Here is a 25,964-nt window from a genome sequence, read left to right as displayed (position 1 = left end):
TGACCAACTGGACCCACAACTATAGGGCTAATTAATCCTCGACAAAGCAGGAAAGAACAGCCAATAGAAAAAGTCTCTTCAACAAATGGTGTTGGGGAAACTGGACAGCAATATCTGTTTTTGAATGCAAAAACTGTATCATATTGATTGATTTGCAGATATTGAACCATATTGTTTTTATTTTCTTTTATTGATGTGAGTAAGAGAGTATCACCGTGTAATAGATCCTTAACATTCTTGTTGGCTACATCAAAAAATCTTTTTGATTTCCCTTTTGTAAATAATGAAAAATACAGTACAGGTTCTTGGCTTGTTGTTGCTTTTTTATATAAGCATTATCAATGATATTAATGTTACATTTTGTGGAGGTAGGGCATGAGTATGTGTTTAGTTTTCTATAATTTTAACATATATGTCAGGTCATGTATCTATCACCACAGTCAACTTACAGAAGTGAGCAGTTACATCACCCCAAGGATCTTTCCTGTTTCCATTTTATAACCATAGCTCATCTCCTTCCTACCATTTCCCCCAATTTCTAACTCTTGGTAACCGCTAATTTCCCTTCCAGCTTCATTATTTTGTCATTTTGAGAATGTTATGTAAATAGAACTGTATAGTATGTGACCTTTGGCCATTGACTCGTTTCACTTATTGTAGTTAACCTGCAGATTCATCCAGGTGGTTGCATGCATTAGTAGGTTGTTCCTTGTTATTGCTGAATAGTATTCCATGCTATGGACATACTAAAGTTCACTTATTCACCTGTTGAAGAACATCTGGGCTTTTTTCACTTTTGTCTGTTACAAATAAAGCTGCTATGAATATTTGTTTATAGAATTCTCTGTGAATGTAAGTTTTCATTTGTCTGGGATAAATGCCCGAGTGTATGATTGATGGGTCATATAGTAATTGCATGTTTAGTTTTAAACTGAAAAACTGTTTTCCAGGGGGGCTGTACCATTTTACATTTCCATCAGAATTTCATGATTCAGTTTCCCCGCATGCTCCCCAACATTTGATGTTTGCACTTTTTTTAGCCATTCTGATAGTTGTGTAGTGATATCTCATTGGAGTTATAATTTGCATTTCTCTTATGGCCGATTTTGAACATCTTTTCATGTGTTTGCCATTCTTACATCCTTTTTGTTGAAAATCTGTTCATATCTTTTGCTCGTATTTTAATTGAATTGGCTTTTTCCTGTGGATTTTTGAGAGTTCTTTATATGTTTTATATCTGTGTCCTTTGTTAGGTATGTAGTTTGCAAATATTTCCCCCAAGTCTGTGGCTTGTCTGGCATCCTCTTTAAGCAGGATATTTTGCAGGTGAAATGTTTTAAATTTTGGTGAAGTCCAATTTACCACTTTTTTCTTGGGTATAGATCCAGAATATTTTCTCCTGTTTTTCAAAAAAAATTATAGTATGTTTTATGTTTAATCCCGTGATCTACTGTAATTTTTATATAAGGTGTGAGGTTTAGGTCAGTGTTAATTTTTTTAACATAAGGTTATCCAATTGCTTTGGCACAGTTTGTTATAAAGACTGTTTTTCCTCCACTGAATTAATTTTCATATTTGTCAAAAATCAGTTGGCTGTACTTCGATGGGTCTATTTGTGGATTTTATATTCTGTTCCATTGATGTGTATGTCTTTTCCCACACCGATTCCACACTGTCTTGATTACTGCAGCTATATATTAGGACTTAAAATCAGGTAGAATAATTCCTCCAAATTGATTCGTTTTTGTCAGAATTGTTTATTTATTCCAGAGTTTGTGCCTTTTCATATAAATATTTTAATAAGCTTTTCTATGTCTAGAAAATGTTGCTAGAATTTAGGAATTGCATTAATGCTATAAATCAACTTGGGGGGAATTGATACCTTTATTATTTTGAGTCTTCCAATTCACTCACAATGTACGACTCTCCATTTATGTAGGTTGACTTCGATTTCTTTCTACAGAATTGTGAATTTTCAGCATCCCAATCCTGTGCATGTTTTGTTAATTGTATACCTAAATTGTTACTTCTCTTTGGGGCAATTATAAGTGGCATTGTCTTTTTAATGTTGGCTTTCATATGTTCATTATGGGTATCTAGAAATGCAATTGTTTTTTTATGCATTGAGTTGTATCCTGGCATCTTGCTGAACTCACTTATTCTGGGGATTTTTTTTATAGGTTCCTTGGGATTTTTACATAGACAGTAATGTCTTATACAAAGAGGAACAGTTTTATGTATTCCTCTTCATTTGCTTTTTTTGAAGAGTCTGTTTCCTATTGAGAGTCATGTGTTTTCTGTCCATAGCCACACACCATGAGTTGTTTTCTACTTAACCTTAGCCTCACTTAATGAGCATTTTTTTTTTTTCCAGAAAGAAAGTTGTTATCACTTTCTGATGACCCTGTAATTATACCCTAATGAAGGCCAATCGTTTAGGGTCTCTCCCTTGCTAATTATCGTGTTTTTGTACATTACTCTTTTAGCATGTGCTTATCAAATCCACAATCTGATCAAATGACAGATTACCAAAAGTAATGGTCATTACCAAAAGTGATGGTCACTTTAATGGTCATTCATGTTTATTGTAGCTAGTTGTATCAAACAAATAGAAGTCAAACTTTAGTCCTTGATACACTACATATATAGAATACTGATTTTAATATTTTGGTAAATCCAAAATATCAGGTAGAGACAGCTTTATAATAATATGAATACTGACATATGACTTGTTTTCTCATTTTAGAGCAGATGTGTTAGCTTATTTATAGAGTTGATGTTTATTAGGCCAAAATCTACAATTAGATTCTCACATATGCTACTTATTATTTCATCAAGGGAGAATAAAATATGTATCTTTTGGCCATAAACAATATTGTAGCCATAACCAGCAGCCTCTTGATTTTTAATTTTTGATTACAAGGAGGCCAGGGCAACAATGCAAATAAATCAGTGCAGACTTATCACCATTGCTTGGAAAATACCTCAAAGTACTTGGAAAGTCGGTAACACCATACTCTAATATAAACATATAGGATAGTGCATTTTTTTTTATTGTTTTTGACTTTATTTGTTTTCAAAAGTAACTCTGAAGTATTCAACCTAAAGGCTTTATTGATCTTTTGAACATTAAATTTAGTACTTTTGGTTATTCCAAAATTGGTCTAAATACTAAAATAGAAATGGTGATATGTCTACTATCATAGCATAAGTTCCACATACCATAAACTCCCATCAGGAACAGTCCAGATTGTTTTGTTATATCAGAGCTTTGATCCTTGAATGCTGCTTGAAATAAGTAGGACAATTTCCAGTTTGAGCCAAAAATACTTCTGCAGTTCTGAGAACACTCAAGTAAGTGGAAGGTCCAATGCCCTCTGGTCCCTCATGCCCTTCCTATGTTCTTTTCTGCGGAAGGTAACTTGACAGTAAGCTGAGGGGAACATCCCCAAGCCCTGTCTTCGCACCAGTACAGCTGCATGCTCCTCTCCATGGCTCAGCCTTCACTCTTGAAGGAGCTGATGCTCCCAGAGGCTGGGCACAGTGGAAATCATAATAAAGAGATTGCGATGCTAAAAAAAAAAAAAAAAAAAAATACATAGATTGTTTTGTTCAAAACATAGATTGTTTTGTTTTTAAGATTTTATTTGTCAGAGAGAGAGGGGGAGGGAGGGAGAGAGAAAGCACAGCAGGGGGAGCGACAGGCAGAGGGAGAAGCAGGCTCCCCACAGTGTATATATGTCTGTGTGACAGCTTCTATAACCTGGCACTTTACACAGTTTATTTAATTTCATTCAGTTTGTACTATAGCCATGTGCATGAGCTATTGGTGTATATTGCTGCTGAATAAACTGGAGCTCAGGGAGAGCTAGCGATAGCAGAGCCAAGATTTGAACCCGTGTCTAACTCAAAAGCTTGTGTTGTTTCCATTTTTTTTTCATGTTGTATTTCACACACATCAAGAGAACCATTCCATCAGGTGAATAAAGTATTTCTTTTGTATAGATTAGCACCTAATGAGGTGCATTTACTTCCTTAATTTACTAGAATACTATTTAGTATTGTAAAAAGTCACATCTATAATGAGGAATGAAAAGTGCCTAACTCCCAGAGTTAGGAAGGTAAGGGATGAATCAATCCTATCTCCTTTAGTTGTGGTGACTGTAGTTTATACACCACAGGATGCTTTTGTAGTTTATATGAGGGAATAAAAGCAGCTACTATTTCTTATTTTATTCAGTAGACGATGAAAAGGTACAATACGTTAATTCCCACTTTAGTCACACAAATCCAGAGAATTCTTACGTAAAAGATTGTTGCCTGTTACTTGCATAATGCCATGTAGTTCCTTTAGCAAGAAGAGATTTTATCTTTCTGAAGTATTGGCAATAACTTGTATTTTTCTGCCCCAGTGTTTTTGTTTTTTTGTTTTGCTAATATTGGGCATTGTTTCCCCTTTTCTGGCATGATAATGTTAAAGCAGGATGAAAACTTCCCTCTTAGATTTGCAAATGAACCAACTCTCTAGTCGATTAATAAAATAAAGATATCACTTTAATAGTAATCCAAAATTCTACTTTTTAATTTTGGATTCTAATATTTTAACTCAAAAATTACAAAGTAACCTGAACTTCCTGGGCAAAAATGGAGTAATATCAGTAAGAAAAAGGAATAAATTTTAAAAATGTAATCATTACAATTTAGAGGAAGCTATTTTTTATCACTGTGTACAAATAAGTTTGATTTAGGCTGCAAGTGACATAGTGCCCAACTAAAAGTGGTTTAAGCAAGTACAGGGATAGGTAGATGGGAGGTGGGAAGGTGAGGAGGTAGGTAGGTCAGTAGGTTGATCATTGAAGACTTTGTTAATGAACACTTTTAAAAAGTTTTTATGTAAATTCCAGTTACTTAACTATAGCGAACAAACAGATGGTTACCAGAGGGAAGGTAGGTGGTGGGGGGATTCGTTAAATAGGTGATGGGGATTAAGGAGTGCACTTGTGGCGAGCAACAGGTGGTGTATGGAAGTGTTGAAGTGCTATATTGTACACCTGGAACTAGTATTACACTGTATGTTAACTAACTGGAATTTAAATAAAAACTTAAAAAAAATTCCAGTTAGTTGACATACAGTGTAATATTGGTTTCAGGTGTACAGTATAGTGATTCAACAATTCTATACATTACAACGCTATCATGATAAGTGTTCTCTTTAATCCCCATCACCTATTTGACCCATCCTCCCACCCACCTCCCATCTGGTATCCATCAGTTTATTCTCTATAGTTAAGACATTCTTTATTGGTTTGTCTTTCTTTCTTTTTTCTTTTCACTTGCTTATTATTTTGTTTCTTAAATTCCACATGAGTGAAATCATATGGTATTTGTCTTTCTCTGACTGACTTATTTTGCTTAGCATTTTACTATCTCCATCCATGTTGTTGCAGATGGCAAGATTTCATTTTTTATGGCCGAATAATATTCCATTGTATATCTGTACTACATCTTGTTTATCCATTCATCAGCCAGTGGACACTTGAGCTGCTTCCGTAATTTGGCTATTGTAAATAATGTTCCTATAAACATAGGGGTGCATGTATCCTTTTGAATGAGTGTTTTTGTATTTTTGGGTAAATACCCAGTAGGGCCGTTCTTGGATTGTAGGGTAATTATATTTTTAAGATTTTGAGGAGTCTCCATACTGGTATCCACAGTGGCCATACCAGTTGCATTCCCACCAACAAGGCAAGAATGTTCCTTTTTCTGCACATCCTGACCAACACTTGTTGTTTCTTGTGTTTTTGATTTTGGTCATTCTGACAGGTGTGAGGTGGTATATCGTAGTTTTGATTTGCATTTCCCTGATGATGACTGATGATGAGCATCTTTTCATGTGTCTGTTAGCCATCTGTATGACTTCTTTGGAGAAATGTCTCTTCATGTCTTCTACCCATTTTTAATTGGATTATTTTTTGGGGGGAGGTGTTGAGTTTTCTAAGTTCTTTGTATATTTTGGATACTGACTGTTTATTGGATATGTCATTTGCAAATATCTTCTCCCATTCTGTAGGTTGTCTTTTAGTCTCATTGATTGTTTACTTTGCTGTATAGAAGGTTTTTATTTTGCTGTAGTCCAATAGTCTATTTTTGCTTTTGTTTCCCATGCCTCAGGAGACACATCTAGAAAAATGTTGCTGTAGCCAATATCAGAGAAATTACTTTCTGTGCTCTCTTCTAGATTTTTATGGTTTCAAAATTTGCATTTAGGTCTTTATTACATTTTGAATTTATTTTCATGTATGGTGAAAAAAGTGGTCCAGTTTCATTTTTTTTCATCTTGCTATCAAGTTTTCCCAGCACCATTTGTTGAAGAGATGGTCTTTTTTTCCATTGGATATTCATTCTTCCTTTGTCAAAGATTAATCAATCATGTAATTGTTGGTTTGTTTCTGGACTTTTATTCTGTTCTTTTGATCTAAGTGTCTATTTTTGTGCCGGTACCATAGTGTTTTTGAATACTATAGCATTGTAATATAACTTGAAGTCTGGGATTGTGATACTGCTAGTTTTTTCTTTTTCAAGATTGCTTTGGCTATTTGGGCTTTTTTTGTGGTTCCATACAAATTTTAGGATTGTTTGTTCTAGTTTTGTGAAAAATGCTCTTTCTCTTTAGACCGAGATTGCATTAAATCTGTAGATTGATTTGGGTAATACAGAATTTATTTTTATGTTATGTTAGTCAGCCTACAGTACATCATTATTTCTTGATGTAGTGTTCCATGATTCACTGTTTGCGTATAACACCCAGTGCTCCATGAAATACGTACCCTCCTTAATACCCATCACCAGCCTAACCCATCCCTGTACCCTCCTCCCCTCTAAAACCCTCAATTTGTTTCTGGGAGTCCATAGTCTCATGGTTCGTCTCCCCCTCTGATTCCCCCCCTTCATTTTTCCCTTCCTCTCCTAATGTTCTCCATGCTGTTCCTTATGTTCCACAAATAAGTGAAACCATATGATAATTGACTTTCTCTGCTTGATTTATTTCACTTAGCATAATCTCCTCCAATTCTATCCATGTTGATGCAAAAGTTGGGTATTCATCCTTTCTGATGGCTGAGTCATATTCCATTGTAAATATGGACCACATCTTCTTTATCCATTCATCTGTTGAAGGGCATCTTGGCTCCTTCCACAGTTTGGCTATTGTGAACATTGCTGCTATGAACATTGGAGTGCATGTGGCCCTTCTTTTCACTACATCTGTGTCTTTGGGATAAATGTCAAGTAGTACAATTGCAGGGTCATAGGGTAACTCTATTTTTAACTTTTTGAGGAACCTCCACACTGTTTTCCAAAGTGGCTGTACCAACTTGCATTCCCACTAACAGTGTAAGAGGGTTCCCCTTTCTCTACGACCTCTCTAACATTTGTTGTTTCTTGCCTTGTCAATTTTTGCCATTCTAACTGGTGTAAGGTGGTATATCGATGTGGCTTTGATTTGAATTCTGTTCCACTGATCAGTGTATCTGTTTTTGTGCCAGTACCATGCTGTCTTGGTGATCACAGCTTTGTAATATAGCTTGAAATCAGGCAATGTGATGCCCCCAGCTTTGTTTCTCTTTTTCAATATTTCCTTGGCGATTCGGGGTCTTTTCTGGTTCCATACAAATTTTAGGATTGTTTGTTCCTGCACTTTGAATAATGCCATTGGGATTTTGATCGGGATGGCATTGAAAGTATAGATTGCTCTGAACAGTATAGACATTTTAACAGAATTTTTAACAATATTTGTTCTTTCATTCCATGCTCATGGAATGTCTTTCCGTTTGTGTCCTATTGAATTCCTTTCATCAGTATTTTATAGTTTTCATAGTACAGGTCTTTCACTTTATTGATTAGGTTTATTCCTACATATTTTATTGTTTTTGGTGCAATTGTAAATGAGATTGTTTTCTTAATTTCACTTTCTGCTGCTTCATCGTTATTATTTTGCTTCATTACTACTGTAAAGGAATGCAATAGATTTCTGTACATTGATTTTGTATCCTGCAACTTTATTCATTTATCAGTTCTAGTAGTATTTTGGTGGAGTCTTTAGTGTTTTATTTGTATACTATCATGTCATCTGCAAATAGTGGAAGTTTTTCTTCTTTCTTACCAATTTCAATGCCTTTTATTTCTTTTTATTGTCTACTGCGCTAGGACTTCCAGTACTATGTTCAATAAAAGTGGTGAGAGTGGACATCCTTGTCTTGTTCCTGATCTTACAGGAAAACCTCTCAATTTTTCACCATTGGGTATGATCTTAGTTGTGGGGTTTTCTTTTTTTTTTATTTTATTATGTTATGTTAATCACCATACATTACATCATTAGTTTTTGTTGTAGTGTTCCATAATTCATTGTTTGCGTATAACACCCAGTGCTCCATTCAGTACGTGCCCTCTTTAATACCCATCACCAGGCTAACTCATCCCCCCACACCTCTCCCCTCTAGGACCCTAAGGTTGTTCTCAGAGTCCATAGTCTCTCATGGTTCGTCTCCCCCTCCGATTCCCCCCCTTCATTTTTCCCTTCCTACTATCTTCGTTTTTTTTTTTTTTTTAACATATAATGTATTATTTGTTTCAGAGGTACAGGTCTGTGATTCAGCAGTCTTACACAATTCACAGCGCTCACCATAGCACATACCCTCCCCGATGTCTATCACCCAGCCACCCCATCCCTCCCACCCCCCACTACTCCAGCAGCTGTGGGGTTTTCATAAAAGGCCTTTATTCTGTTGAGGTATGTTCCCTCTAGACCACTTTGTTTAGGGTTTTTATCATGAATGGATGTTGTACTTTGTCAAGTGCTTTTTCCGCATCTCTTGAAATGATCATATGGTTTTTATTCTTCCTGTTATTGATATGATGTATCACATTGATTGGTTTGTGAATATTGTACCACCCTTACATCTCAGGAATAAATCCCACTTTATTGTAGTGTATGATTTTTTTAATGTATTGTTGGATTTGGTTTGCTAGTATGTTATTGAGGATTTTTGTATCTATGTTCATCAGAGATATTGGTTTGAAGTTCTCTTTTTCTGTGGTGTCTTTATCTGCTTTTGGTTTTAGGGTGATGCTGTCCTCAGAGACGAATTTGGAAGTTTTCCTTCCTCTTCTGGTTTTTTTAGAATACTTTCAGAAGAAAAGGTATTAACTTTTCTTTAAATGTTTGGTAGAATTCACCTGTGAAGCCATCTGGCCTTGGACTTTTGTTTGTTGGTAGTTTTTTGATTACTATTTGAATTTCATTGGTGGTAATCTGGTTAAATTTTTTATTTCTTCCTGCTTCAGTTTTGGTAGTTTATGTTCGTGAGAATTTATCCATTTCTTCTAGGTTTTTCAATTTTTTGGCATATAATGTTTTAGAATATTCTCTTACAGTTTGTATTTCTGTGATGTTGGTTATTTCTCCTCTGACATTTGTGATTTTATTTATTTGGGTCCTTTCTCTTTTCTTTTTGATAAGTCAGGCTAAAGGTTTATCAATTGTATTATTTTTTTCAAAGAACCTACTCCTGGTTTCATTGATCTGTTGTATTGCCTTTTTTAGTTCCTATATCATTTACTGCTGCTCTAATCTTTACTATTTTCTTCCTTATGCTGGCTTTAGGTTTCGTTGTTGTTTTGTTTTGTTTTTCCCTAGCTCCTTTAGATGTAAGGTTGGGTTGTTCATTTGAGACTTTTCTTGCTTCTTGAGGTAGGCCTTTAATGCTATATACTTCCCTCTTAGAATTGCTTTTGCTGCACCCAAAAGACTTTGGACTGTTGTGGTTTCATTTTCATATGTTTCCATGTGTATTTTTTAAAGATTTATTTATTCGAGAGAGAGAGCATGAGAGAGCAAGCACGAGTAGGGGGATAAGGTCAGAGGTAGAGGAAGAAACAGGCTCACCACTGAGCAGGAGCCTGACACAGGGCTTGATCCCAGGACCCTGGGATCATGACCTAAGCCGAAGGTAGATGCCCAATGGACTAAGCCACCCAGGTACCCCTGTTTCCATGTATTTTTTTATTTCTTCTTTAGTTTCCTAGTGGACCCATTCATTGTTTAGGACCATGTTGTTTAACTTCCATGTATTTGTGGTCTTTCCAGATTTTTGTCTTGTGCTTAATTTCTAGTTTCATAGCTTTGTGTTCAGAAAAGGCGCATGATAGGACTTCAGTGTTTTTGAATTTAAGACTTGTGTTATGGCCTAATATGTGATCTGTTATGGAGAATGTTCCATGGTGCTTGAAAAGAATGTGATTCTGTTTTAGGATGGAATGATGTGAATATATCTGTTAAATCCATCTGGTATAGCATGTCATTCAAAGCCATTGTTTCCTTGTTGATTGTTTAGATGATGAATCCCATCGATGTAAGTGGGGTGTTTTAAGTCCCCTACTATTACCGTATTATTATCAATTAGTTTCTTTATGTTTGTTATTAACTCTTATCTATTTGGGTGCTCCCATGTTGGGTGCATAAACATTTACAATTCTTATATCCTCTTGTTGGATTGTCTCTTTTTTAATTATATAGTATCCTTTGTCTTTTGTTAGTCTTTATTTTAAAGTCTGTTTTGTCCAACATAAGTGTTGCTATCCTGGCTTTCTTTTGACATTCATTTTCATAATAAACGTTTCTCCATCCCCTCGCTTTTAATGTGCAGGTAAATGAGTCTTTTGTAGGTAGCATATAGATGGGTCTTGTTTTTTTTTTTTTTTATCTACTCTGTCACCATATGTCTTGATTGGAGCTTTTAGTTCATTTACATCCAAAGTAATTATTGATATGTATTTATTGCCATTTTATTACTTGTTTTGTGGTTGTTTTTGTATTCTTTCTTATTAATCGAGCATCTTAATCACATTAGAGCTTTGGGGTAGCTGCTCTGCACTTCTCTTAGCTTGCTGTCTAGAGTTTCAAAGCAGTTGCCAAAATTCTAAACAGATTTTCATGCAGCAAAGACCTCTAAACATGATAGGAAGGAGGAGAGTTTTCCTAACATGTATCCCTTTTATCTTTTTTAAAGATTTAATTGATTTACTTGAGAGAAAGTGAGAGAGAAAGAGAAAGAGAGCACAGGGGTAAGAGGGTGAAGCAGACTCCCCATGGAGCAGCGAGCCCCATGTGGGACTCCATCCCAGGACCCTGAGATTATGACCTTAGCTGAAGGCAGACGCTTAACTGACTAAGCCACCAGGTGCCCCATATGTATCCCTTTTTTTAATTATTATACTATAGAGTCTTCTATCAGGAGCTCCCAGCACACTCTCCCTTGTCTTATTGGCTAAAACTGGATAACCAGCTCACTCCTAAATCAAGTCAGCAGCAAAGGGATGTAAATTGCTATAATTGGCTTTAATCAGCCATGATCCTTTCCCTAGTTCTGGAATTGCATTTCTTGTGTCAGGGAGGAAGAGACTAATGGTTGCTGTGTAGACAACCAGCAGTACTTGCAGTACATCATCTTACGAAATTTTGTTCCTGGAAAAATGTGACAAGAGGTTAGTATTTCAGCTATATTCCATAATGTGTGTTAATATTTGAAGTTGGTAAGAGTAGAGAAAAAGATATACCAATATATTTTATTGTAGCAATTCAAAATTGAATACGGTGGTTTTTTATATTGGTAGTTTCTGGAACAATAACTTTTGGATAGTCTGATTTTTGTAACTTATGGGTATCCATTAAACATTTATTTGCAGGAATAAACAGCTGGGTAGCAGTTTAACATACACTGTGCAAATCAGAAATGCTTGGCCTTAAACAAAGCACTAAGTAAAAATACAATTTTTGCAACAACCTATAGTGTGGTGAAAAAGATGCAAATGGTTGAAAAATGAATATGTTAAAACCTGTGTTGAATAAATTAACCAGTTGGCAATTTTTTATTTGATTCATCTCAAACTGTGAATAAATAAGATGCATTCACTTTGAGGTATTACTTTGTTAATATAATTTATTGATAAACAATACTAGATAATACCTGAATTTATACCCCCAGATTCTTAAGATTATATATATATATCGGCAGTTAGTATAAAAAGCATTAGACAAAGTAGTATTCATCAGTTGCAGGTAGGTAAAATTACCTCAGTATTGTTATACTGTATTGTAAATGGTCTTTGAAATTCAAATTGGCACTATAAATTATATTAGGTTTCATTTGTGAAATCTTCTTTGATATTGAAAAGTTTTATGAGAACTAATGAGGCAGATTTTTTCTTTATATGTTAAAATCATAATAGCATTGTTGAACTCATAGTTTCCATTGAGAGCTTATAATCAGCCATATTCATTAACAACTTGCAAATATGTTTTTATATTTTTCAAATACTTTAAAATTTATAAATTTGAGTTTTTAATTTATTCTGAATTTTTCTTCAAAAGGTTGAATTATCTATTTTAAGAAATTCTTTTACCACAATATAAAGTTTTAAATTTGAGGAAAGATAAGTTCATTTTGATGAAGAGAATTTTGCTTACTAGTTCATTAAGTGGAGTTTTGGGAATTTTCTGGTGTCTTTATAACTTATAGTTAAGTATTAAATTTAACCTTAGCCAAAGTCCAAAAATGTTGTTAATAGAATAAGGACAGTCTTGTGTTTTTATTGCATATGTTTTCCATAGTGCTAGGGATTTCACAAAATGATGTTGAGAAGAGTAAGACTTACTAATTTATGGTTGTAGGACAGATACACAAAGAATAGTTTCTTTTCTTATACTTTAATTATTTTGTCATGTTTTCCAGACTGTTCAGCATTAATACATTTCATTCACTGTAGAAAGCCCCTTTTCTCAGAATGTAATAGAGAGCCACTGACTAGATCAGTTGCTGTGTTCAGTTTCCATGGTGTCATTATCAAGGTCTGTAATAAGTTGCCATATTTTGTCTTATCTGTAAAATGCAATTGATTATCATGTCATTCCTTAGTTTAATTTTGTAGTTGTGGGACTTCTGAAAGTTGTCACCTTAGGTCCTTCATGGAACACACTTTGGTTTATTTGCTTTTTAAAATAAAATGTAGAGTATGAATAATTCTGCAGAAAATATACAAATCACATGTCACATTATTGCTCCTCGTTTTTAATGTTGCTAATGACAGTGGAATCGTGGGGTAATGTGGCCAAAGAGCTTTCAACGTGTGATCTCAAAAAACCTGGGTATGTGTATTTTGAGTTGTTTGTTGACCTTTGTGAAGTTTAGCAGTATCTTATGTTTGATTAGTATCTCATGTTTGATTAGTCTTTTGGAGTTTATAAAATACCTTGCAGATACGTTAGCTCATTTATGGTACAACAGCCTCATGAAAGGTAAGGAAAGTGGACTGATGCCCATTTTATAGATGAATCTGAGAGGAGAATGATATTTGGATCCTTTCTCTTTTCTTTTTCATAAGTCTGGCTAGGGGTTTATCACTTTTAATAATTCTTTCAAGGAACCAACTCCTAGTTTCATTGATCTGTTCTTTTTTTTTTTTTTTAGTTTCTATATCATTTATTCCTGCTCTAATTTTTATTATTTCCTTTCCTCTGCTGGCTTTAGGCTTCATTTATATTTCTTTGTCTAGCTCCTTTAGGTGTAAGGTTAGGTTGTTTGAGATTTTTCTCTCTTGGACTGTTGTGTTTTCATTTTAATTTGTTGCCATGTATTTTTTTTTTATTTCTTCTTTAATTTCCTGGTTGACCCATTCATTCTTTTTTTTTTTTTTTTAGATTTATTTATTCACTTACAGTTGTTAGATCTTCCTGTTGGATAGTCCCCTTTATCATGATATAGTACCCTTCCTCATCTCTTATTATAGTCTTTGGTTTAAAATCTAGTTTGTTTAATATAAGTATTGCTACTCTGGCTTCCTTTTGATGTCTATTTGCATGATAAATGTTTATCCATCCCCTCATGTTCAATGTGCAGGTGTCATTAGGTCTAAAAAGAGTCTCTTGTAGGTAGCATTTAGATGGGTCTTGTTTTGTTATCCATTTTGCCATCCTGTGCCTTTTGATTGGAGCATTTAGTCCATTTGCATTCAGAACTGTTGATAGCTGTGTATTTATTGCTGTTTTATTACTTGTTTTGTCGTGACTGGAGAATTTCTCTGTTCCTTTCTTCTCTTTGTCACTTTTGTTCTTTTCTTTCCACTCAAATAGTCCCTTTTGGTATTTCTTGCAGGCCTGGTTTAGTGGTCACAAACTCCTTTAGTTTTTGTTTTCTCAGAGAAACTCTTCATCTCTCCTTCTCTTCTGTATGATAGCCTTGGTGGATAGAGTATTCTTGGCTGCTGATTTTTCCCATTCAGCACTTTGATTATATCATGACACTGTTCTGACTTACTAAGTTTCTGTGGAGAGATCTGCAGCTAGTCTTATGGGTCTTACTTTGTAAGGTCAGTACTTCTTTTGTCTTGCTGCTTTTAGGATTTTTTTCTTTATAGCTGTATTTTGCAAATTTAATTACAATAAATCTTGGTATTGGCCCACTTTTGTGGATTTTGATGGGAATCCTCTGTGCCTCAGGATCTGGATGTCTGTTTCCTTCCCCAGATTAGGGAATCTTTCAGCTATTACTTCCTCAAATAAATTTTCTGCCCCCTTTTCTTTCTCTTCCTCTTCTTGGACCTGTATAGTACAAATGTTATTTTGTTTGATGGAGTCACTGAGTTCCCTGAATCTATTCTCCTGATCCATAATTCTACTTTCTCTCTTTTGAGGCTTTGTATTTGTCTGTTATTTTACCTTCTATATCACTTATCTGTTCCTCTGCTTCTTTCATCCTGGTGTTCATTGTATCCAGTCTGTTTCAGATCTTTCCTATTGCAGTTTACATTTCTGTTTTTTTTTTTTTTACCTCTTTTATCTCTGTGGTAAGGGCCTCCCTGAAGTCTTCCATTCTTTTCTCAAGTCCAGTCATTATCCTTATGATTGTTGCTTTCAATTCTCCATTCAGGCATATTATTTATATCTGTTTCAGTTAGATCTCTGGTTGTGACCTTATCTTGTTATTTCAATTGGGATGAATTCCTCTGTCTTGGCATTTTGCCTAAGTGTCTGCCTTTGTTAGAAAAACTTGTTCCGTTTCCTGCTTTTGAGTGTATTGGCTTTATGAAGAAGAGGTCATATAGTACCCAGGGCCTGGTGCTTCAGGGCATATGTCTGGTGCATGCTCATGCATTCTGCTGCTTGTTTTGGCTGCTCTGTCCTTCAGGCCAGTTATCTGCAGTCTATCCTTGCCTTCATTGGGCAGCGTTTGGTCCTTGGGCAGAGTGCGGTGAATTTAACTAGGTGTACTCCGGTCTACTTGTTAAATGAGACCCAATACTACTTCCACTAGACCTGAATCTTTGCATAACTCTCTGGTCAGGAGATGTTGTGTGAGGAGGGGTTCCTGCTGGTTTTCTGAGGAAGGGTCCTGTCCAGCTAGGACTGAGTCAAACTTGACAAAGAAGGTCAGTAGGGGTAGAGTGCAGGGGTGTTGGACCTGGTATAAGCCAGTTAGGCAGCCAGTGTAGGTGCTCTGGTGTTTATAGCAGTTGGTTCTTTTTTTATGCTGAGGGGTGGGGGAGGGAAATGGAGCCAGGCAGCTCCATTGTCTCTGGAGAGGGTTCTCAGTACTTGTTCTCAGGAACTCAGTTTGAGAAGAGGGAATTCTCTCCCCCCTGTGTGTCCCAGGTGTTCTTTAGATGACTGTCTGCCCCCAGGTTGTTTGTCTGCCTTCTCTCCAGAATCAGTGCAGTTTGCTCTCCAGGCTCTATCCCAGCCATGCTGTGGATCTCTAAAACTCTAGTCTTCAATCCCTGCTGGTTGCAAAAACTCACAAATCTGCCCCTTTTGTTTTCCCAGCCAGTGGAATGTGTTCCCCTGTATGCTTCTCTCTCCCTTGCCTTTCTCCCAGACCAGGGCTCCCTCCCCTCTACAGCATGAGAGATCTGTTTCTCCCCCAGAGCATGTCTCTGCACTTCCTACCTTCCTCCATGTGACCTCTTCTCTCCCTCTAGTTGTGTAGTTTGTTCTGTCAGTCCTCAGGTTGATTTCTTGGGTATTCAGAATGATTTGATAGTTATCTAGTTGTTTTCAAGGGAGAAGAGCTAGGATCCTTCTATTCCACCATCTTAGCTCTTCTCTCCAGCGCTTTTTTTTTTGACATTTAAGTTATGTTACTCTTTCATTGTAACTTTTTTATTATAGTGTTTTGTATTAATTGTAATAAGACATTTTTTAAGTGTACTCAGACTTATAATTTATTGCTTTTTCCTGGCTTCCTATGTTGTGTTTTTCTACAGATTCAGTTTGTTTCATGTTTACACACACACACACACACACACACACACACACACACACAAGCACGCACACCCTTGGCATGTAGAAACCATTTATTCTTCAATAATTTATTAGCACGTCTGTAGAGCAGTGTAGTAGGTGCTGTGAGGGACATATAAGTAGAGATGTTCTGGTCTTCCCTCAAGGGAATTAAAGTCTACTTCAGAAGATAAAGTATATCCTGAACAACCAAAGGACTGTTAAAAGGAACTGATAAATAAATGCAAGGTAAACTGCATGTGTGTATTTTGGGGACATGAAGTAATAGAATGATATGTATGGTTGGTTTAAGGAAGTTTTTGGGGGAAATATTTAAAATTTTTCTTACAGTAGATAGATTGTTAAAGTACGTGCTTATTTTTGAGAATAGGAGAATTACAATATTATGGGGAGTGGGATGAATAACCCAGGAGACACAAATGATATGGTCCAAAACATGGAGATTGGAGTTGATAGATTCAGAGAGATGATATGTCTGAAAACAAGAGCAGTAAGACCAGAAAATAGTTGATAAAGAAGGTGATATGGGTTAGAGGCAGGAAGAAGATTTTATGGGGTAGGGCTTAGAAACCATACAAGGAAGAGCTGCTATAAGTTCTTGAGCAATCAGTTATCAGGTGTTTACTTCCCAAGACCTATCATTGGCATTTTTAGTGTTGCACAGTAGGACAACTCAATGACATGTACGTTCTATGGAGGATAAACCATGAAAGTGAAATGCATAATGCGGTAGATTGAACAGGAGCCTGTTTTATCAGTAGTAATTTTGGAATTGGGACTTCCAGTAGAGTAATAGAACCTTATACTAAAACAAAATAAAGCAGGAAAGAATACAAAGGATCCTCTTAGATACCACATTGTGATAGGCCAACTTATATTTTATGGCAGACTTTTTCTAGCTCTGTCCCATCATCAAAAGTAATAATCTTTGATAACTACCATTGTTGAGCATTTACTAGGTACAGCTAGGCACTGTGACAGGTTCTTTGCACATGATACCATGAAGACTAAACTATTAATCTTCAAAACAATCTTGTGAGGTAGATGCTATTATCCATATGTTATAGATGGATAATTTAGATCAGAGAGGATAAATAACTTGTCTAAGTTCACAGAGTTACCTAATCACAGGGTCAGGATTTGAACATTGTCCTGTTTATTCTGAAGCCTGTGCTCATAAGCACTTTTGATTTGTTTCTAAAATACAATTCCCTTGATGGCATTAAATTCTCAAAAGTACATGTGACAGACCCTACTAAACTCTGAAATCTTGATGTGTATTTTTCAAATATTAATTATGTTTCATATTGTATTGAAACTTTAACAGATGAATGTTTAGTGTGTGGTTCATATAAGGCAAAATGTATACTGAACTTGATAATATAAATGGGGTAAAGAAATAAAAATCACCATTAAAATAATATAAAAATGTCAGTACAATTATCAAAAGTGTGTTATTATGGTTTCTCATTAGTCAGGATTTACATGAAGATGTTGAAGAAGCTGGTGCACTGCAGAAAAATCATGCTTCTGTGATATCTGGAAGCCCCACAGAAGCTGCACATTCCGCCTATCTGCCTTCAGAAGATGAGTCATTATGCACTGTGAGCTGTGAAATGCCCACAGAACAAACTCCAAGCAGTGATCTAGAGCCTGCCCTAGAAATAAACGATGTGGAAGTAACAGGGGAAAAAGAAAAACGTTATGACGATAAAACTTGTGTGAAGTCAGCTTCAGAAGAAGAAACAAGTGAAAATGTGCCTACAGCAGAAGACACTGCATTGCCACCAAAGAAAAATAGGATTACTTACTCACAAATTATTAAAGAAGGCAGGAGATTTAATATTGATTTGGTATCAAAAGTAAGTACTAATTTTCTTCATCTTATCATTAGAATAATACAAATTTTTAATTGATTGAAAATAGCATCTGGGACCATAAACCCAATTATCATAATTTTATTTTTTGAAGTGTGGAACATTTTTTTTTATAAAGAGATAGTAGCCAGAAATTTATAATTCAGTTAAAATATTCTTTAAATACAGGTTTAAAAATGCATTAAAAATGCTCAGTACTGTAGCACAAGAATACATTTGTACTGGAGCAGAGTCCACTCTAATATTCTTCTACTACATGGACACCAAGAAATCTATCAAGAGAAAAATTCTAATGAGCCTAATTATAAATTTATATTTATCGTTAGTTTATTAAATGAACTTTTTTTTAGCCCTTCTATAACTATTTTAACATCTGTATGGGGGCACCTGGATGGCTTAGTCGTTAAGCGTCTGCCTTCAATCTCAGGGTCCTAGGATCGAGCCCCGCATCGGGCTCTCTGCTCTGCGGGAAGCCTGTTTCTCCCACTCTCACTCCCCCTGCTTGTGTTCCCTCTCTCACTGTGTCTCTCTGTCAAATAAATAAATAAAATCTTTAAAAAAAGTCTGTATGATGATCAACATTCTGAATAAACCAATGCATTTTTGAAAATCACCTGTTCAGGTATGAGGGCTTGAGAGGATAATTTAATGGTTGGCGGGGGAGGGAGGCTGGAAACAATGCTCTTCTTCGGTTACGTTTCAGTCCCGAACTCTGATGTTAGGTCAGTGTAACTTCAGAGGAGGTCCCTGAGTCTTTGGAGAGTACAATATTATATTGGGTTTATAGGAAGCAAGGTTAATGTAGTGCAAAAAGAACAGAAAACCAGTAAGGATGGTCTTAAAAGGTTAGATATAGGGTGCACCTGGATAGCTTAGTTGGTTAAATGTCTGCCTTCAGCTCAGGTCTTGATCCCAGGGCCGATGAATAGAGCCCCACGTCCGGCTCCCTGTTCAGTGGGGAATCTACTTCTCCCTCTGCCCTCCCCCTCAACTCCTGTGCATACTCACTCTTTCTCTCAAATAAATAAATACAAATCTTAAAAAAAAAGTTAGATATAGGGCTGGGAGAAAGTAGAAAGAAACAGACTAAATCCCATAAATTGAGAGCAAACAATAAGAAATTAAAAAGAAGTAGGAGAGCATAGTAAATAATATTAGACTTGCTTCAAAACTCAGCTTTTCAATTTAATGTGCTCTCTTGAAGTTCAAGTTACAGAATAAAGAGAGACTAATTGCATAGTCCTCACATTTTGCTGATATAATCCCATATACTCGCACTGCTGCTCTCTTTGAACCTGATGCCTAAAAATACGAGTATATTTTTACTACCCTTTGTTTCTTTCCATCACATAGCTTTCTGTATCTGATTCTGTTCTGCTCTTGAGTTAACTGCTACTTTGGTCCTACTTCATATTTCTGTGCCATCTATTCCACCTTCAGCTACTGTGACCCTGCCGTGCTTTGAAATCTAGCATTTTTTCCATGTTACCTTGGCTATTGATTTCTGGGTGGAAGTTTAATCATAGTTTATTAATGGTTTCCTGTTCTCATGAACAGAAAATAAGTTTTACAAAACCAAAAAATAAAAAAAACTGAAGTAGTCAAGTTACAAATGGGCTTTGTTCTGAAATTTTCATTTTTAGTTAGTTACTTGGACTATGGAATGCCTAATTTAAATGATGATATAAATTTTGGTTAAGAATCAACACTAGTGCGGCGCCTGGGTGGCTCAGTCGGTTAAGCGTCTGCCTTTGGCTCAGGTCATGATTCCAGGGTCCTGGGATCGAACCCCCTGCAGGGAGCCTGCTTCTCCCCCTCCTCCCTGCTTGTACTCCTCTCTCACTTTCTCTTCTTCTCTTTCTCTCTCAAATTAAAAAAAAAAAAAAAAAGAATCAGCAGTAGTTTATAATAGTCTCTAACCCTTATGGTAGCTGAAATACAGTATAAATATTGCAAAGGAAAATGGTAGAAGGTGGTGTATCAGTTTTTGGAATTAGTGTAGGAAATTATTCACTTGTATGAAAGAAAGTGAATGCTGATTGTAGTGGAGAGGGAGATAGTTTAATTAGATGCTAAGATGTTTGAGGAGACTTAAGATTTCTGGGTATTTTCATGAGTTTCAGTGGATCACAATAGTTTGTCTTTTAGGGTAAATTAAAAACAGATGTGTCTAGAGAAGTCAAGGCAGTTTACTTTGTCCTGCATAGTAGTTTTCATGGTTTTATATATTTAAAAAATAATCAATAATAAATTCATCCTACAGAAGCAGCAGTAGCTAAAGAATGCAGAACCATTGCAATATAAGAGGTTTATTATCATTTTTTAGTTTTGAAGTCATTTAGTGAATATTTACTCAGTACCTATGGTCTAGAAAGCAGTACATTCCATGATATTGGGGCAATCAGTTACTCCTTGGAAATTCTTTCAGTTCTAGTTTCAGTTATGGCATCTAAATTTAGGATGATTGCCAAATATCTATTTCAAGCCCTACCTCTTTCCTAAAGTCCAGTTTGATGTCTCCAACCTACTTGACATTTCTACATGCGTTCCATCTCAAAGTCATCATGGTAAAACTGACACACACATTACTGTGGTGCTTTACCCACATAAATATAGCCTTTTAAAAAGTAGTCTTATACTACTCAGGGTAGTTTAAATAAAATACTTACCATTTTTATATAGTGTATATATTATTATTATAGTATAATATTATGCTTCTTATAGTAATAGAGAAAATCAAAGTTGAAGGTCTTAACCAATTAAAACTCTTTTCTAAGAAAGTCCATACCTTTAATAATTATGGAACCAACATGGCCAAGTGAAGCAAAAATGATTAATTATTAAATCTAATTGTCAATATTTTAATCACATTGAAATATTCTTTTTATTGAAGTATAATTAACATACAATATTATATTAGTTTCAGTTATACAACATATTGACTGGACAATTCTATACATTTACTAATTGCTCACCACTATTACTCACCATCTGTCACCATACAACATTGTTATAATATTATTGACTATATTCCCTGTGCTGTACTTCTCATCTCCATGACTTACTTATTTTATAACTGTAAGTTTGTACCTCTTAATTCCCTTTATCTATTTCATTCACCCAACCACAGCCACCCATCTCCTCTCTGGCAACTCCCCAGTTTGTTCTCTGTAGTTGAGAGTCTGGTTTTGTTTCTTTGTTCATTTGTTTTGTTTTTTAGATTCCACATATAAGTGAAATCATATGGTATTTGTCTTTCTCTGATTTATTTCACTTAGTATACTGCCCTCTAGGTCCATCCATGTTGTTGCAAAAGGCAAGATTTCATTCTTTTTTATTACCAAGTAATTCCATTGTGTGTATATATATATATATACACACACAACTTTATCCATTTTTCTATTGAAGGATACTTGGTATTCTTTAGCCTCTCATCACTGAAATTTATGTTACATCACTTAGTGGTGAAAAAGAGGCGTAGGTTTAAATACTTACTTGTTATTACTAAGCTTCAGACAAAAGTTTAGTGTAGTTTTAATTGAAATGTGTTCTCTTCAGTGTTATCTTAAATGCATTATTTTTAAGCTGGCATTAAATCTTAAGCTTTACTAGATCTTATTAAGTGAAAATACATCTTGTGTTTGGTTAATATTTGTGAAATTATTATGACTACTGAGGGATCATTGAATTTCAAGTATTTGTTGAAACGAATTAGGTATTTGAAGTACCTATTTTTTATTATAATTACAGAATACTTGGCAATATATTCTTAAAAACATGGGCTATATCAGTTGTGTAGGGTATTAGGCTGAAGATAATGAATTAACATGCTATATTTAGTCAGGGTAATTGGATTAGTTTCAGAAAAAGAAGCAATGCCAGCTTTGTTCTGTACAATGCTGGACTTTATAAAAATTCACCTAACTGATACTGATTTTCAAAGTCTTTACTGACCTCTTGGATACTCAGACTAACCAGTTTGGATTGATGTTTTTGAAATTCCCTTTTTCTTTGTAGTAAAGCTAATTGTTTTCTTTCCCTCCCCTATTACAGATGTAACATTTACATTTTTAACATTTATTTATAGATACTTAAAGGTATATCATTATAGGACATAGCCAAATTTGTTGCATTTAACCATATGGTTAAATTTAGAACATGCTAGATAATACTGTTGAAGTTGTTTTTGTCTGTCTGATATTGTTTATGAGCGATGTGAATGATTAAATCAATTCCTCACATGCATGCTGGCGATACCCATCATCCTCACTTCTTGAAAAAGACATATCATTTAAATCTAGCCTGCTAGGATGATAGAGGGACCTTAAAATTCAACTCTTGTGGTGGAAATGCATAACCAATCTTTTTCTTTTTTGTTTGGTGAGGAAGTCCAGCGAGCTGGTGTCTTAATGACCACTTGTTGTTTTATAAGGCTACGGTCTCTTATTCAAAACCCTTGGGACTGGTGTGTTCTGTTATTGAGATTTTAAAAATTATTTTAGAAAGTAATACAGTACATATGCTGATATGCTATAGATGATGTAACAACAGTCTTAGCAGAGTCTGAGGAGGCACTCTATAATTAAACCTATTAATATTCCTGCAGTCAAATGTATGAATATTCACAGTAAGTGGGGCAAAGACAGAAGAGCCTTATATCAGTTTGGGTCATTTTGTTGCCAAATTATGGAAAAACTTTGAATTCCAGAGTTTTTTGGGTTTTGAATTTCAGATAATCAGTTGTAAACCTGTTGTAAAGTGTGTTATGTATGACAGTATTAATAGGTAGAATGCTTTTTACAAATATTTAAAAATGTAGTGGGATTATATATATCTTTATTTAGCATTTATCAGTTTTTCCACAATTTTACCTTTTATTTCATCCTGTAAAATATTTTCTTTGTACAGCTGCTGTATTCTCGAGGATTGCTAATTGATCTTTTAATCAAATCTAATGTAAGTCGATATGCAGAGTTCAAAAATATTACCAGGATTCTTGCATTTCGAGAAGGAAGAGTGGAACAGGTACTTTGCTACTGAAGTATTGTAACTGGGTATGAGCTTAAGTTATTATGATATGTTTTGGAAGGATAAGCAAATAGGATTGTTATTTTCCTGGCAAAGCAGCAAATTCCAGTCCTGCATGGTAAAAGTAAATAGTAAGAGATTACTCAGTTAAAATTTCTAGTGTTAATTTTTTCATGAGTTATTCTGCAGCCTGATGTTGGTGTTGAGAAAAGGTTAATATCAGGCAGTATTGCTAGATTTGAGCTGTCATTTGTACCCAGTTAGGGGTGACATGCCATTGGCCTTTTAATGGCATAAGGAGCAACTTGGCAGAACTAAGTAAGAGAGCTCACAAGTTAATTAGCTCTGAGGCCAACAGAGATGCCATTAGAACTGATGGAAGGTAACATGAATGGCTAGAATGGAAATAATGATCTTGTTATAGTTAAAAGGAAAAAATGTAATTTGGAATATTTGTATCACTAGGAAGCAGTTTTTTAACTTAAAATAATGTTTTTCAGGTTCCTTGTTCTAGAGCAGATGTCTTTAATAGCAAACAACTTACTATGGTAGAAAAGCGAATGCTAATGAAGTTTCTTACATTTTGTATGGAGTATGAAAAACATCCTGATGAATATAAAGGTATTGTTTTCTATTAAATTGTGTTCTCTAGTTATTTGAGCTTTCTTATTTTAATATGCTTGCTCTAATGTAGTAAGCCGCTCATTTCTCCAGGAGGTTTGCCATGAATAACATGTAGCTATTTAAATTAACATTAATTAGAATTAAATAAAATTTAAAATTCAGTTCCTCAGTTGGACTAGCCATATTTGAAGTGCTCAGTAGCCACATGTGGTTATTAGCTACTATGGCTACAGTACAGCTATAGAATGTTTTCATCATTGTGGAAGTTTTTATTCTTGTTAAGTAAATACTGCTGTCAACTAGTTCTTCATAGATGATATTCTCTTTTCATTGTTCCATTAATTTTTTTCAGCAGTTAAAAAAATCTGTATATTTTTTTCATTTTCCCAGGATTACTTTTGCTTGGTATATTGAATTATTCATTTTGACTGATTAAGAAAAAGAGGCTAGATGGTATGGGGAGTGTATTAGAGGACATGATGGTTTCTAGTCTTGGCTTTGACCCAAATCATACAGTTACTTTAGAGTTTGTTGAAAATTGAATATCTCCGTTTAGTATCAGAGCTTTATACTTTTTAAGTGCTTTGGGCTGGAAACATTATCCAAAATAGGAATAGTCTATTGATGTTTCATTTATAAGGTTACAATGAGAAATAGAGCAGTTTTGTTTTTTTTTTTTACTTGATGGAATATTAAAAGTCAGGCTCTTGCTCTTAAAGCTTCATGTCCATTAGATACTGCCAAATCGTTCTTCACAGTGGTATAAACTTATGTTCTCTAAGTAAATTTTTATAATTTTTATGTTTTTCTTTTTCATCATGGAGTTGTATTTCCTACCACTAACAGTCCAATTACATTTTTTTCTGTTCTTTAAATGAGTAGTTTTTAGGGGTCCCTTGTTTTGAGGTGTGATATAAGGCAGTAAGACTGATTCCATTAGCCACACAGAAATTAACTTCCTTACTTTTTAGTCATAGTTTATTGTTCTTAGCTTTAGTAAGAAATACACATTTCAAAAAAATTAAGTATCGCTCTATCATTGTTTTCACCAAAAAATTGCCATTTGTCATATTGAATATTTCAAAGTGTAATTATTGACATTATTCTGCAGTTTTAATGATAATAAAGTTAATTATTGCCAATTATGGAAACCTATTGTGATGGTTAATGAATTATTTAATATTTTTCTAATTTTTTTAAGTCTGTAAACTACTAAAGATTCGTTGTTTAAAGCTTAAAAATTGTGCCATTAATTCAGTTAAGATAGTGAGATTGTTTCTAGTTCCTTTTTTTCCCCTAAAATCTGTGGTTTCTGTCTAAAATGTAGTATTTACCACCTGGGTCCTTTGCCAAGTGTTTTGAACAGGCTTGATCTCTTTTGTGCAGTGTTTTTTAAATTGGAAGTTTGGTTCTGATTTTAACTGATAAATTTTTATCTTTACATAGCCTATGAGGAGATTACATTTTCTGAGTATTTAAAAACTCAAAAATTAACCCCCAACCTCCGGTACTTTGTCCTTCATTCAATTGCAATGACATCAGAGACAGCCTGCAATACCGTAGATGGTCTCAAAGCTACCAAAAACTTTCTTCGCTGTCTTGGGCGGTATGGCAACACTCCATTTTTGTTTCCTTTATATGGCCAAGGAGAACTTCCTCAATGTTTCTGCAGGTAAGACTGGCATTGGTTCTCTTGTTTCTTCTTAAGGTAATAAAAGATGAAAATTAAAAAAACAAAAATGAGATTTATTCAAGATTTAGTATATGCAAGCATACTTTGTTGTTCTGCTCTTTTATAAATCTATGTATTTGCCTACCTACCTATCTGATACTCAGTTTGGCCTGTGTTTGAACTTCATAAAATAGAACCCCACTGTAAATTCCTTATTTCACTCAATATTATGTTTCAAAACATCATCCTTGTTTTGCATAATTAGAGTTACTTTCATTGCTATGTAGTATTCCATTGTGAATAGACCATAATTTATTTGTCCATTTTTCTTTTGGTAGAGACAAGATGTTTCCAGGGGGTTTTTTGTTTGTTTGTTTTGGTTTTTTTGTTTTGTTTTTTGCTGTTATTAACA

The 25,964-nt window shown here is 34.8% G+C and overlaps 1 protein-coding gene across 5 annotated transcripts in view; it reads left to right on the top strand.

The window, feature by feature from the left end:
* CHM (CHM Rab escort protein) overlaps positions 1-25,964 on the top strand; it is a 208,851-nt gene that overhangs the window by 63,690 nt on the left and 119,197 nt on the right. For 4 of the 5 annotated variants that reach the window (XR_012374805.1, XM_025878733.2, XM_073880936.1 and 1 more), the window contains exons 5-8: positions 17,826-18,213; positions 23,137-23,253; positions 23,757-23,877; positions 25,327-25,552. Coding sequence is in view for 4 of the 5 variants with exons in the window: in XM_025878733.2 (XP_025734518.1) it covers positions 17,826-18,213; positions 23,137-23,253; positions 23,757-23,877; positions 25,327-25,552 (852 nt within the window). In the remaining variant the exon portion in view is untranslated. The remainder of the gene's footprint in view (positions 1-17,825; positions 18,214-23,136; positions 23,254-23,756; positions 23,878-25,326; positions 25,553-25,964) is intronic. The other variant, XM_025878809.2, reaches the window with a different exon arrangement.

The sequence above is a fragment of the Callorhinus ursinus genome, unplaced genomic scaffold, assembly GCF_003265705.2.
Source record: "Callorhinus ursinus isolate GAN/ISIS: 27379988/994484 unplaced genomic scaffold, GSC_fseal_2.0 scaffold40, whole genome shotgun sequence".
Taxonomy (NCBI): domain Eukaryota; kingdom Metazoa; phylum Chordata; class Mammalia; order Carnivora; family Otariidae; genus Callorhinus; species Callorhinus ursinus.
Note: the sequence above shows the minus strand (reverse complement) of the source record. Positions and strands in the feature narration are given on the sequence as shown.